This window comes from Kogia breviceps, chromosome 3 (assembly GCF_026419965.1).
Source record: "Kogia breviceps isolate mKogBre1 chromosome 3, mKogBre1 haplotype 1, whole genome shotgun sequence".
NCBI classification, from domain to species: domain Eukaryota; kingdom Metazoa; phylum Chordata; class Mammalia; order Artiodactyla; family Physeteridae; genus Kogia; species Kogia breviceps.
The window spans coordinates 162,985,175-163,000,140 of record NC_081312.1 but is presented as its reverse complement, the minus strand read 5'-3'; the positions used below and the strand labels follow the sequence as shown (position 1 = coordinate 163,000,140).

General features: G+C 40.5%; 2 protein-coding genes across 15 annotated transcripts in view; one reads left to right on the top strand and one right to left on the bottom strand.

Annotated features, from left to right (window-relative positions):
- GDI2 (GDP dissociation inhibitor 2) overlaps nt 1–9,952 on the top strand; it is a 45,374-nt gene extending 35,422 nt beyond the window's left edge. The window contains exons 7-11 of the mRNA XM_059057498.2: nt 5,099–5,198; nt 6,838–7,009; nt 8,529–8,673; nt 8,858–8,912; nt 9,002–9,952. Of these exons, the coding sequence (XP_058913481.1) occupies nt 5,099–5,198; nt 6,838–7,009; nt 8,529–8,673; nt 8,858–8,912; nt 9,002–9,148 (619 nt within the window). The 3' untranslated portion in view covers nt 9,149–9,952. The remainder of the gene's footprint in view (nt 1–5,098; nt 5,199–6,837; nt 7,010–8,528; nt 8,674–8,857; nt 8,913–9,001) is intronic.
- A 1,865-nt stretch (nt 9,953–11,817) lies between these two features.
- The window catches only part of TASOR2 (transcription activation suppressor family member 2), a 70,977-nt gene continuing 67,828 nt past the window's right edge, over nt 11,818–14,966 (bottom strand). For 6 of the 14 annotated variants that reach the window (XM_059057464.2, XM_059057467.2, XM_067030184.1 and 3 more), the window contains 2 exons: nt 13,445–13,626; nt 11,818–13,003 (listed from right to left, as the gene is read on the bottom strand). In XM_059057464.2, coding sequence (XP_058913447.1) covers nt 12,885–13,003; nt 13,445–13,626 — 301 coding nt within the window. In that variant the 3' untranslated portion in view covers nt 11,818–12,884. Of the gene's footprint in view, nt 13,004–13,105; nt 13,627–14,966 lie in introns of those variants that run through there. The other 8 variants (XM_059057463.2, XM_059057466.2, XM_059057465.2 and 5 more) reach the window with 2 other exon arrangements.

Below are 14,966 nucleotides of genomic sequence, written 5' to 3'. Positions count from 1 at the left end.
GTCATATATGGCCTTTATTATGTTGAAGTAGGTTCCCTTTATGCCCATTTTCTCGAGAGTTTTTATATCATAAATGGGTGTTGAATTTTGTCAAAAGCTTTTTCTGCATCTATTGAGATGATCATATCGTTTTTATTCCTTAATTTGTTAATGTTGTGTATCACCTTGATTGATTTGTGTATATTGAAGAATCCTTGCATCCCTGGGATGAATCCCACTTTATCATGGTGTATGATCCTTTTAATATGCTGTTGGATTCTGTTTGCTAGTATTTTGTTGAGGATTTTTGCATCTATGTTCATCAGTGATATTAGTCTATAATTTTTTGTGTGATATCTTTTTCTGGTTTTGGTATCAGGGTGATGGTGGCTTTGTAGAATGAATTTGGGAGTGTTTCTCCATCTGCAATTTTTTGGAAGAGTTTGAGAAGGATCGGTGTTAGCTCTTCTCTAAATGATTGATAGAATCCACCTGTGAATCCATCTGGTCCTGGACTTTTGTTTGTTGGAAGATTTTTAATTATGGTTTCAATTTCATTACTTGTGATAGGTTTGTTTATATTTTCTAATTCTTCCTGGTTCAGTGTTGGAAAACTGTACCTTTCCAAGAGTTTGTCCATTTCTTCATGGTTGTCCATTTTATTGGCATATAGTTGTTTGTAGTAGTCTCTTATAATCCTTTGTATTTCTGCAGTGTCAGTTGTGTGATTTCTCCCTTTTCATTTCTAATTTTATTGATTTGCATCTTCTCCCTTTTTTTCTTGATGCGTCTGGCTAAGGGTTTATCAATTTTGTTTATCCTCTCAAAGAACCAGCTTTTAGTTTTATTGATATTTGCTATTGTTTTCTTTGTTTCTATTTCATTTACTTCTGCTCCAATCTTTATGATTTCTTTCCTTCTACTGACTTTTGGGTTTTCTTTGTTCTTCTTTCTCTAGTTGTTTTAAATGTAGGGTTAGATTGTTGAGATTTTTCTTGTTTCTTGAGGTGAGATTGAATTGCTATAAACTTCCCTCTTAGAACTGCTTTGCTGCGTCTCATAGGTTTTGGGTCATCATGTTTTCGTTGTCATTTGTTTCTGTGTGTCTTTTTATTTCTTCTTTGATTTCTTCAGTGATCTCTTGTTTATTTAGTAGTGTACTGTTTAGCCTCCATGTATTTGTGTTTTTTACAGTTTTTTTTCCTGTAATTGATTTCCAGTAGCATTGTGGTCAGAAAAGATGCTTGATACGATTTCAGTTTTCTTAAATTTTCTGTGGCTTGATTTGTGACCCAAGATGTGATCTATTCTGGAGAATGTTCCATGTGCACTTGAGAAGAAAGTGTATTCTGCCACTTTTGGATGGAATGTTCTATAAATATCAATTAAGTCTGTCTGGTCTGTTGTGTTATTTAAAGCTTGTGTTTCCTTACTTATTTTCATTTTGGATGATCTGTCCATTTGTAAGTGGGTTGTTAAAGTCCCCTACTGTTGTTGTGTTACTGTTGATTTCTCTTTTCATGGTTGTTAGTATTTGCCTTATGTATTGAGTTGCTCCTATATTGGGTGCATAAACGTTTATAATTGTTATATCTTCTTCTTGGATTGATCCTTTGATCATTATGTAGTGTCCCTCCTTATCTCTTGTAACTTTATTTTAAAGTCTATTTTATCTGATACCGAGTATTGCTATTCCAGTTTTCCTTTGATTTGCATTTGCGTGGAATATCTTTTTCCATCCCTTTGCTTTCAGTCTGTATGTGTCCCTAGGTCTGAAGTGGGTCTCGTATAGACAGCATATATATGGGTCTTGTTTTTGTATCCATTCAGCCAGTCTGTGTCTTTTGGTTGGGGCATTTAATTCATTTACATTCATGTATTTTCCTGTTACCATTTTCTTAATTGTTTTGGGTTTGTTTTGTGGGTCTTTTTCTTCTCTTTTGTTTCCCGCTTGCTTAGAGAAGTTCCTTTAGCATTTGTTGTAAAGCTGGTTTGGTGGTGCTGAATTCTCTTAGCTTTTGCTAGGCTGAAAAGCTTTTGACTTCTCTATCAAATCTAAATGAGATCCTTGCTGGGTAGAGTAATCTTGGTTGTAGGTTTTTCTCTTTTATCACTTTAAGTATATCCTGCCACTTCCTTTTGGCCTGCAGAGTTTCTGCTGAAAAATCAGCTGATAACCTTACGGGGATGGATCCCTTTGTATGTTATTTTTTGTTTTTCCCTTGCTGCTTTTAATATTTTTTCTTTGAATTTAATTTTTGTTCGTTTGATTAATATGTGTCTTAGTGTGTTTTTCTGACAGTTTATCCTGTATGGGACTCTGTGCTTCTGGACTTGAATGACTATTTCCTTTCCCATGTTAGGGAAGTTTTCCACTATAATCTTTTCAAATATATTCTCAGACCCTTTGTTTTTTTCTTCTTCTTCTGGGACCCCTATAATTCGAATGTTGGTACGTTTAGTGTTGTCCCAGAGGTCTCTGAGATTGTCTTCAATTCTTTTCTTTTTTCTTTATTCTGCTCCTCAGCAGTATTTCCACCATTGTTTTCCAGCTCACTTATTCGTTCTTCTGCCTCAGTTATTCTGTTATTGATTCCTTCCAGTGTATTTTTCATTTCAGTTATTGTGTTGTTCATCTCTGTTACTTTGTTCTTTAGTTCTTCTAGATCTTTGTTAAACATTTCTTGTATTTTTTCAGTCCGTGCTTCCATTTTATTTCTGAGATTCTGGATCATCTTTACTATCGTTACTCTGAATTCTTTTTAGGTAGATTGCTTATTTCCTCTTTATTTATTTGGTCTTGTAGGTTTTTACCTTGCTTCTTCACCTGTGACATTTTTTTTTGCCATCTCCCTTTTATTTTTTAATGAGTGGGATTGTGTTCCTGTTTTCCTAGTTGCTTGGCCAGAGGCTTCCAACACTGGAGTTTGTAGGCTATTGGGTAGAGCTGTGTCTTGGTGCTGAGATGAGGAACTCTGAGACCTCACTCCAATGAATATTCCCTGGGGCCTGAGGGTCTCTGTTAGTCCAGTGGTTTGGACTCACAGCTCCCACCACAGGAGCTTCCACCCGACCCCAGGCTCACGAATCAAGATCCTGCAAGCTGTGTGCGGTGGCCAAAAAAAAGAATAACAAAGTAAAAAGTAAAATTAGACTAGGAAACTAACAGGTGTATTATAAAGAATATAAAGATAAAAATATAGATGAATCAACAACCAGAAGGTACATCAGTACCACAATAGTAAAAAAGAGGAGGAAAAAGGAAAAAAAAAAAAAGCGGGGGGTGGGTGGGCGGGGAAAGGGCCTTGGCTGTGGAGAGTGGGGCCTAAGCAAGGGTGAGGTTTGGGTGGTAGGTGGGGCCAATGCTTAGGATCCACAGGGCTGGAAAAGGCCCTGGGGGCTGTAAGCGGTGGGGCTTAGGCTCAAGGAACAGAAGGGGCCCAGGCGTGCCCCCCACCCCTGGTCTCAGAGGGCAGGGGACCTCACCTGGGAGCTCAGCAGGCTCCCTGTGCCTGAGTGCGTGGGGTGACAGTAACCCTCTGCTCCTCACACACTCCTCTGGAGGGCCCCTCCCGCTTGCCTCTCATGTACTCCCCTCGGCCTCCTTTCTGTGCTCCCCAGGACACATGTGGCCTGGATGGTGCTTTGGAGGTGGGGGAACCGGCTTGGGAGCTCAGCAGGCTCCCCCTGCCTGAGTGGGTGGGGCATTCGCCTTCTGCTGCTCTCCCGCTCTTCCTGGACACTCCCTCCCACCTGCCTCTCCTGATCTCCCCAGTCTCAGGGGCCCGATCTTGTCTGGCTTCCACTTCTCCTCCCCGCTCGGTCCCCTTACGTCCTACTGGTTCATTATGGGGTTCCTCCTGTCTCCTTGGGGGTCAGAGTCCCCCACCAGCTCCTGGCAGCCGCCCTAGTTGTGGGGAGATGCTAACTCCATGTCTTCCCACATCATCCTCTTGACTTCTCCCCTATAACATTCTTGAACATAGATCTTTGAACAAGGATGTTTGTCCTTGTACATATTCGTAGTAGCTGCATTTAACTTCCTGCATATTTTAGCATCAGTAATCTGGGCATCTGTTTGTTTTGATTGCTCTTCCTCTTTACTTTTTCCATTTTCTTTTTTTCCATGTGTCCAGTAATTTTTGATTGTATATAGGACATACTGATTGGTATATTGTAGAGATGCTGGATTCTTTCTGTGATGAGTGTTGATTTTAGTTTTGAGTTGGCAGTTAAATTGGTCGTTCACCTTGAACTTTTGGAGACTTGATTTTATACTTTGTAGGTGGGGGGTCTTTTGTCTTTGATCCTTAGTGAGGTGTGGTCCTCTGGGGTTTCATTGGAAAGCCCAAGGTATGTACCAAGTTCCTCTAATACGGCAGTTTCAAACTTCAAACTTATTTGTCCTTAAGGCCTGTAGCTGTAGTTTCTCCTCAAGTCTTTTTGCCTTTTAGCTTTTGCTTTTTGCTGGGTTCCTTGGAGTCTCTCTCCTGTGTACAAGCATTTCTGGAGTTAGTTAAGGATTTGAAGAGATTTTATAGTTTGGTTGCTCCCCATTTTGGAAGACTTTCTCCCACAATTTTTATCTCCTCATACAGCCCCAAACTCTATCTTATGGCACGTTAAATCAGTAAGACTGCAGGTTTTTTGCTTCTGTTCTAGCTGTCTCATGTTACAAGGACTGGGTAGGTCATTCCGTCAGGGGAAGAGCCATACAAAGCACATGAAGAACTCATCCAGTTGCTTCCTTCAAGTCTCTTGTCTAGTTTCTGCCTGCTTTTACTCACTGTCCAGTGTGCTTCCTGATAGATTTTGGTTGTTCAGAGTCTTCATTTTTAATATGCAGGAGGATTAGACTTACAAGCTGTTCTTCCATTACTGATCAGTGTGGTTTGTTTGCACTTGATATTCATAACTACGAATGTGAGACATCATTACATGGTTTTGACTGTTTTATAATTGATGCTTTTATGATTTAAACTAATGCCTTCTGGAAGGAAACTGAACAAATACATGTTTCCTGTAACTCAAAATCTAAGAAAGGAGACTTTAGTAGTTGAAATAATTATAAATTACTAATTGATTATAATTACTAATTGTAGTTTAAATACTTTTCTAGGCTAAGTGCTATTTATGGAGGTACCTACATGCTGAATAAACCAATTGAAGAAATCATTATGCAGAATGGAAAAGTGATTGGTGTAAAATCTGAAGGAGAGGTATGTAGCTTTTACAATTTAAGTAATATTATATTCTTGTAAAGAAAACTTTATTGTTTAATAAGTACTCAATTTGGTATGGACATCGATCCTAGATTTCACACCATGTATGTTTTCTTTATGGTAGCTTGGTATTCATAATGACTGAAAACTAATTATAGATAATGTTTAATATTTTCTGTTGTGTTGATTGTTGCTTAAGACTAAATTAGAAATTATGAATGAGCTCTAAATGGTAAGTATTATATATGTAGTGTGGGTTGGTGCCTGTCTCCCAAATTTTCATTTAAATTTAGCTTTATATGTACCACTTATAACTTACTGGTTGAATTGGGGCTTGGCCAATACTATTATTTAATTTATTATTAATAAATTATTAAATATCAATAATGTTAATAATCATTACTATTAACATTATTTTATTTGGGGTTTAGCCAGGGAACTGGCCAGGTGGAGTTTTGAGCAGTGTTTCTCAAATTTGAATTGAGTGTAAATTGTTAATTTTGTCAAAGTACACATTTCTCATTCAGTAGGTCTGTGGTGGGTCTGCATTTTCTTGCAAGCTCTCAGATGGTGCCAGTGCTGTTGGTCTGCAAGCCAGACCATATTTCATGAACCATCAACTTTTACAAATGGAACTGTTCAAAAAAGAAACTGAAAAACTATGTTTAAAAAAATATTTTGGGATTCCTGATGGTATTATATGGGTTCAGACCATATAATCTATACTCACTAGCTGGCCATCTGACCCTTTATTGTTGTAGGTCTTTTGTAACTATCTTGTGCTTCCAGCATACACATAATAGATGTTTAGGAATAGGGGTAAATGTCTTAATCTGATATCTCAAAGTTCTTTTTATTCATTCCATTTTTCTTTTCTTCAGACAACTGCTTCCTCTTAGGACATTTCAGGGCTTTGATATAAAGAGGAAGACTATAATAGAATAATACGTAATTTATCTTGCAACTTAAGTTTTACTTAGTAAGTATAGTCTTAAAAGGAGAGATTATGGTCTGTTTCTAATACTAGAAAGAACTATTTATAGACCATTTACTTTTCACTGGGTCCATTCACATATAATGACACTCCTTAAATACACAGTTTCATTTAATCCTAACAACAACCTCTTTGAGGTTGGGTAGAGACAGGATTTGAACCCTCTTCTGCCCAGTTTTAAAACTTACGTGTCTGAAAACCATGCAACACACTTTTCCTAATATTTGAGTAAGATTTAGAATTAATAGATTTGCTCCAGGAGAATTTATAGGGATTGTCGGTACAGCTAGGTTTTTTTTTTTTTTTTTTTTTTTTTTTGGTGGTACGCGGGCCTCTCACTGCTGTGGCCTCTCCCGTTGCGGAGCACAGGCTCCGGACGCACAGGCTCAGCGGCCACGGCTCACGGGCCCAGCCGCTCCGCGGCACGTGGGATCCTCCCGGACCGGGGCACGAACTCGCGACCCCTACATCGGCAGGTGGGCTCTCAAACACTGCGCCACCAGGGAAGCCCGGTACAGCTAGTTTTAATAGTTATCTATAGTTCACTAATTATCTACAGTTAACGTGATGAAGATGACAGGCGATGTTCAAGAATGATGGCATCATTATACCCATTAGAAAGTCTCTAATGTTTTGTTACAGATTGCTCGCTGTAAGCAGCTCATCTGTGATCCCAGCTACGTGAAAGATCGAGTTGAAAAAGTGGGCCAGGTGATCAGAGTTATCTGCATCCTCAGCCACCCCATCAAGAACACCAACGATGCCAACTCCTGCCAGATCATCATCCCACAGAACCAAGTCAATCGGAAGTCTGGTCAGTTTTGAAGATAAGCAGATGTGTGTAGAAATTGCAAATTTTATATGCTCTATTATAGTGAAGAGACTTTAGTTTACATATGGAAAATAAAATGTGATGCTTTTAGCTCATAGAGATCCTAAGTCATCACTTTGAAATGGAAACGTTTGCTTAGGAGCCCCGCCTTGGACTAGTACCCCCCTCTTTGGGCCTCCATTTCTTCTTCTGTAGAACTGAGAGGCTGGACTGGATGAGCAGGCAGTCTTGCCTGGTTTGAACATTGTGTGCTTGTGGAGGTTTATGCTCATTAGTTGACCTGATTTCACTGTTACTTTGAGCTGATGACAGCACTGCTTTTATGTCATGATTTGTCAACTTAAGTACTTGTATTTGATTTTAGTGTGCTAGAAAACGACTTTGATTTTTCTGATTGAGATCAGTCCTTAGCATGACTTCCCTGGTTGCGCAGTGGTTAAGAATCCGCTTGCCAATGCAGGGGACACAGGTTTGATCCCTGGTCTGGAAAGATCCCACATGCCACGGAGCAACTAAGCCCGTGCGCCACAGTTACTGAGTCTGCGCTCTAGAGCCTGTGAGCCGCAACTGCTGAGCCTACGCTCCACAACTACTGAAGCCCACGCACCTAGAGTCCGTGCTCTGCAACAAGAGAAGCCACCACAATGAGAAGACTGAACTGCAATGAAGAGTAGCCCCTGCTCTCCACAAATAGAGAAAGCCCGCGTGTAGCAATGAAGACTGAACGCAGACAAAAATTAATAATAATTAAAAAAAAAAAGATCAGGACTTAGCTCTGAAATCGTTAATTTCTAATCTGTTTACTTTAACCAGTTTTTATCCACTAGCTTTTCCCATCTTTCTTTCAGTTAGAAGCCCTAAAGCTTTTAATTTTTTTTTTTCCATGTAAGAAACAAAATCACAGAAGATTATTATGAGAACTAAAAGACACAGATGAAAGTAGTCTTTCAAGGGTTCCCAAGTAGATCTCAGGGTCAGGGAGAGTCTAAAAAGAGTAAAGGGAGCCCAGTAATTATCTTCTATATTGGAAATTATGTAGTTACTTAGTGCTATACAGACAAGTAGAATCTATGGAATTATTACGAGCTTATGCCAACTCAAGAATAGTTTATTGTGTTTGCAGTTTTATATTGCTTAAAAAATGAGAAATAAGTAGTTAAATAAATCCTATCTTATCTATTCAAAACCTTTCTAAATGGAGGGTTCAGAGAGGAAGACAGGTTTCCACAGTGAGCTGTGACATCTGGGTAGAGAATGTCATCTCCCCGTCCACCGTTCACTGCCACATAAAACCTTCATCTCCAGTGGGCTAAGAGTTGCTGAATATTTGTATATTTTATGTATGACCTTGTTTGTCTCCATATAGAACTTAAGCTTAGAAGATCCAGTCTGTTCCAAGTAATTTTAACTCACACCTCAATGAAGTGTGGGTGAAACTGAGTGCACACACAGGCCCAAGGTTTAAAGACCCTGGCAGTGAGGTGGCTTTGCTTGCTTGCAGATATCTATGTCTGCATGATCTCCTCTGCACACAATGTGGCCGCACAGGGCAAGTACATTGCCATTGCCAGCACAACCGTGGAGACCAAGGAACCCGAGAAAGAAATCAGACCAGCTCTGGAACTCTTGGAACCAATTGAGCAGAAGTAAGTGATGCATTCATTTATAGTAGCTCAAACCCAGGACTGCCTTTGGCTCCATGGTGAGCAGAACCCCATGAGAACGACGAGAGCAGCCATCATCTCTTACCAGTCTGGCTTTTGAATTTCAGGCAAAGCAGTGAGTGGGTGTGTCAACTTTCCTGCTTACTTAATTCTTTTTCCCCTCCAGATTCGTAAGCATCAGTGACCTCCTTGTACCAAAAGATTTGGGAACAGAAAGCCAGGTGAGTGGCAATCTGAGAAGGGTAACTACCAGGCTTTATTGGGAGACACTACTAAATAGTCTTTAAGTCTTTGTGACTTTCATTTCCAGATCTTTATATCCCGTGCATATGATGCGACGACTCACTTTGAGACAACCTGTGATGACATTAAGGACATCTACAAGAGGATGATGGGGTCCGAGTTTGACTTTGAGGAAATGAAGCGCAAGAAAAATGACATCTATGGGGAAGACTAACAGCAGTACATGTTACCATCTAATTAGGACAAACTTAAAATTTGGCAAATGATGCATATTGTATGAAATCAATATTGTAAGGCCTGCTTTTGTAATCAAAGCTGAGAGATTGCAGAGCACTGTACCAGTAAATATTCCTCCCCTTTCTAATATCATGTATTAACTTGTTTTCATGGAGTGGCTCTTCAGAATTGGCAGGTTCCCACATTCTGTTCAATTTAACCAATACTGGCTTGTTTTTTCTAGTGAAGGATCAGTTTTAAAACATTGTGATACTGATACAGAGAACTTGATACAGTATTTGTATCTTTTAATCAGTGTAGCCTTTGCAGTTATGAGCTTCTGCTGCTCAAGAGCTGGGTCAGTACAGTTTGCGTGCCATGTGTCCTCTTGACATTAAGGAGATACGGAATCGAATGTTCCATCGTTGGGGACAGCATCCCTCACTCCTCCCCACCCCTTTACATTTACATCAAGTGTTACAACAGTGCCCAGGCAGCACAGCCACAAGCTTGGTTTATGTGGGCCTCCAGTTCTAACCAAACTCCAGACTTTGAGAGTCATTTTGGAGGAAGCCTGTGTGCGGTTTTAATCTAATAAATTTGATGAGAGCAGAGGGGAAAGAAACTATCAAAAGCAGGTAAACGTAGAAGCTTCTTTTGTATCCCAGGTGTGGCTTCTTCAATGGACCAAGCTGCTGCAACGCAGTATTGATTTGACAGAGCCTCTGCTTCAACGATGTCTGTCTCACAATGGCTCCAAATGATTTCTGTACTGCAAAATAAAGCCAAACTCTGGAAACCAGCTCCCTCTTGTTGGTCTTTTGTGTCCTGACAATTCAGAGCTAGTAAGTATTGTACTGGCCTTGACACAGCTGCTCATTTCCTTCACTAGAGCTGAAAATGGATGCTGGGGAAGACTGCTGAAGACCCTAGTGGATGGTGGAGCGCTGCCATCTGGCTTCACTGTGAGTAGATCCCGAATTACTTCTTGATACAATATAATTATTAGACTCTCTTAGATATCCTTAGTAGTGGTTTAGAACAAGGATTCATTCCCATCAGAGAGTAAGTGATGTCAGGTGGAACGGGTGCTTTAATATATTTATTTAATCAATTTTATTTTTGGCTGTGTTGGGTCTTCCTTGCTGTTCACAGTCTTTCTCTAGTTGTGGCAAGCGGGGGCTACTCTTCATTGTGGTGTGTGGGCTTCTTGTTGCGGAGCACGGGCTCTAGGCGCGTGGGCTTTAGTAGTTGTGGTACGTGGGCTCAGTAATTGTGGCACATGGGCGTAGTTGCTCCGTGGCACGTGGGATCTTCCCGGACCAGGGATTGAACCCGTGTCCCCTGCATTGGCAGCTGGATTCTTAACCACTGTGCCATGAGGGAAGTCCCAGTATTTTCATTTAATTCAGATTGTAGACAGATATAGTTTTTAGTGGTACCTCTTTTCCCCTTGATTGTTACAAGCCTCACTGTATGTGCTGTCATTTACGTCGAGGACATTGTATTCTCTTTTATAGTTGTCTGTCCTTTATGTCGGAGGAATGAGGACAGTTGTAACTGTATTCTCTTTTATGGTTGAGTCTGAAGGACACAGACTAAGATAGGCGATCTGTTAAAGGATTTAGAGTAATAATAACTTCGATTATCGAAGTGATTACTTTAGCTCATTTTCTCAATCTCACACTATCAATTTTTGACTGGAGAATTTTTTGTTGTAGGTGGGCTGTCCTGCACATTGTATGCACCTCCCTGGCGCGTGACAACCCCAGATCACTCCAGTTGAAAACGACTGCTTCCTTTGCGTGGTAAGATTATCTAAAATTCCAGCAGGCCTTTCCCCGCAATATTTCACATTGTGAACTGTTAACGCAGGTGGAGGCACAAGCTGGGTTAGTAGTAGGAAGAAAGCCAGGATGTCTTCATATTCTGCATTCGGCATACTTATTGGAACAACTAACATGTCTGTGCCAGGCCAACGGGGCACAAAGGTGATGAGGGCAGAGTCGCTGCATCTCAGTCTGGAAGCGCCTGTTCCTCTGTGGCCTGGCTAAGCCTTCAGTTACAGAACGGGTGGCCTTGTGGGTGCTGGAAGGCTCTTCAGGGGAGGAGCACAGCTGGCAGGTGCTCTGTAAATGTTACTTTCCTTTTCCATAGTGATTTCAAATTAATTCAGTGTACCAAATACAGTTACGGTCCTATTAGATTCTTATTCCTGGGGTAAAAATCAGCTGAGTGGGTCTCTAAGCAAGAGCTAGGGTAAGGATAATTAAAACTCAGTCAGTCTTCCTCCTCCTGAGAACATAACGAGGGGAAAGGAACACTTTTGGTTCTGTAGGGGGAGTATAAAAGCAGATAATGGCTTTTGAGGGAAGTTCCTGTGCAGGCTGACATGACCCCCTGGAAGGGCCAAGTGGAGAGTCGTGAAGTGTCCGTCCTCTTGCTGGAGCCTGCTGCTCGCACCGCACAAGGGAAGGGGACAGCACCGGGCAGGCCTGCAGGGATGAGGCTTGACAGATGGGGGCCAAAGTGAGGTGAGTGGTAGGATTCTTTTGGAAGCTACTTATTCTGCTATTTAAACTGCTGTAAAACATTCTCTGACAAATTTAATATTTGCTATAAAATCATTGCAGAAGCAGTTGAATGATTTTTAGTTGTCTTTATTTTAAAAAATGAAACAAATTAGTTATAAAAACCTTTGTTCCAAATAGATACTGTGTATCTTACAAATGTTTTTTGCTTGGTTTTGAGCTTTAAAGATTGTTGTAGAAATTATTTCTAATATAAATAAATGATTATTTCTTCCTCAGATGGTTTATTTTTGTAGTGTGCTATTTATAAAAACCGAGTAAGTGAAAATGACAGTTTATAAATTTGTACCATTTAGGAAAAAAATGTTTATGTAGTGTATGTAGCATGAATAACAGCAGATAAAACCATTGAAGAGTTTAGTTTTTACACAGGTGGTAAAACCTTTAAAACAGACTATAACATGCATTACATGTGCATTTCTGACCTTAACGTGCAAAAACAAAGCTACTGGTTAAAACAGACTTTTTTTTTTTTGCTACGATTGAGTACACTTGTGAAATTCTCATTTTTATCATTAACTTCAATTAATAGCTTTGAAGGTATTCTGCTTAACACTGTAACCCAAAACTAATGGAAAACTACAGTGCTGCTGTGAACAAAGTCGGACAGCAAAGTCGGACATCCCGGCAACGTGTAAAACATGAAGAAAAACGTTCCCCCAAGTTGTAGAACATTGAGATACACAGAATAGTCTTCTCATATTTGAAAAATCAAAGGTTTTCAAAGAAAAGGGAAAATACTAATTTGTTGTTGGCATCACCGATGTCTAGGTAAGCTGCAGTTAAATCACCTGGATAAATACAAAACTGATAATTCCGTCTTTAAAATAAAATAACCAAGAACTATTCCATAAATAGGATGCTACCTACTGGGGAAAATGTCTATGCATGTAGGCTACATTGTCTTCCGTCCTGACAGCAGATGGACTGCAGGTGAAAACACTCATTTAGAAAGTAGGTTAGTTATTTCATTAGTGATACTTGAGAAAGTCCCATTTATGCCAAACCAGCAGCACCCCTAAATAAACAAAACTTTAAATTTACAGCATGACGTATAATGTAGAGAAGTTTTTGAGCAACTGGTTTCCCGCAGACACAGATGTCAGCATCTGCTGTCAGTTCCAGCTCGAGTCACAGGTGTTCTTACCAATAGCTACTCCTGAACGGAGCTGCTACTTTCTGTATATTTTCAATAAAGTCATTTACATCGGTAACAAGGACGCCACTGTTTTCAAAGACTTCTCTGGAGACAACAGGCTTTTCTGTAAAAAGAAAGATAACCTTTTTTTGGTGAAGAAATTCATTAATATTTTTTAAAAGTAGCAAAATCCCTTTTATTGAAAAAAAAAAGACTCATACACGTGAAGGAAAAAGCGAGCCTGTTTCGAGGGAGGAATGAGGTTGGAGCTCTGGGAGCAGCCGCCTCCATGGGCGGTGGTGGGAAGGAGGGAGGGAGCTGAAACCACTGATGGGCCATTCATTCCTGGAGTACTTTTTAAAAAGCTTAGATGGTTACACTTAACAGATCTAGTACAGGTTTTTTCTTTTTCTATTAACAGGACAAAACCCACAACACCTGCTGCCCCAGCCGCGTGTGCGTTTATTCCTGGCCGCCAGTGACTCCACTTGGAAGGACGTTTCTAGAGTGGACCTCCTGGGCATTACCTGGTTGATGAAAATTAGAACTAAGGCTGTGAATTTACCTGTAAGGAAGACGGAAAACCTGGCGTGGACATGCTGAATTTGCAGGTTTAGCAGACATTTCAAGTGCTCAGCTTTTGTTGATGATCGGGAGTCACACTGGTGATAATGAAGCAGCTCAATGATATTTGCACTCTGATATGATTTCACTATTAAGTTCTTTTTATGTGCAATTGAATCCACTCTGAAAAATACACAAAAATGTTAAAATTTTAGATAAGTCTAAGTTTGTGAAAGATTTCCTGTATCTTAATTTTCAGTTGCTTTATTCCTAGACTTTTTCTGGCCTTCACTATACGTAGTCAAACTCCTTTTCCCTTCTTTGTTCTTCTGTACGACACACTCGGCTTCCCAGACGTCACCGTGCTGTCGAGTTCCCTCAAAACATTCCGAGTGTACTTAACTCCTCGTTCGTCAGGAGGGACAGCACATGGCCATCGAACACTGCTTCCAGCCATGTGGCTGGCAAGCCTCCCACTCATTCCCAGCGGGCCCCTTCCTGCATCCTGTCTCACACAGCAGTGTTTCCCAGGCTTTGGCTCTCCAAAACCACTCTACTTCTTTTTGGTTAGATAGTCACCAACTTCATTAAGATCATCTAACAGCTAGAATTTTCTCACCTCACTTTAAATCTTGTTTGTACCTTTTATTCTTGCTTTTAGAGGAAAATGTTCCATCCTGCAGCCCCTCCAGCACTCACACTCTCGCTCCTGCTTGCTGGAGAAAACCCAAAGCCTGTGTGTTCCCATAGCTCTAGTCACACCGTGAACTGCGTCACGATCAATTTCCTTCCAGGCTTTATCCTTCATACATGTAAATTTATATACCTAGCATCATACTGTACATAGTTTATCATCACTGTGAACAGAATTTTTTTATATGCTTCTAGTTACCATTTTACGCTATGTGTGGCATTATTTTGCATGTTTAACAAATTATGTATCTATTTAGTCCTGTATCTGCCTAAAGATGAATTAGAGGATGGTTTTGTAGCTGCTGATAACCACGCATGGTTTTTGTTCTGTTTTGTTTTAGTTTTGGACAAATTCTCCCCGCCTCCAAGGGCAAAAGTATATGATAACTTTTCTGAAAAGTTCTCACTATTCGAGACTGGCCTGATTTGAAGAGATTCCAGTGGCATAAGTGTCTGTTTATGCAAAGTCCTATGCATGCTGAATTAATTTACACTGACCGATCTTAACAGGTGTGCTGTGCCACCTCAGCTTTCATCTGCTTCTGTACTCCTGAAGTTGAACCTTCCCTCTGAAGTGCTGTTAACTAAGCCCTGTGAGGGCCCCTTGGAGCCCCTTCCTCCCTGACAGTCTCAGCTCTCGGTTCCACTCCCTCTTTTCCTCTTGTACGAGTTCCTCTCCTAAGTGCAATCCTTTCCCCAACTGTTATTCCCGGCCATCTTTCGAGATCCCATGCACATCCACGATTTCAGCTGTCTTCCTCTGGAGAAAGCAGTGCCGTCAAACAGAAGGTAACAGACGAACATTCCGGGTCAAAGCCCAGCTTCCTGAC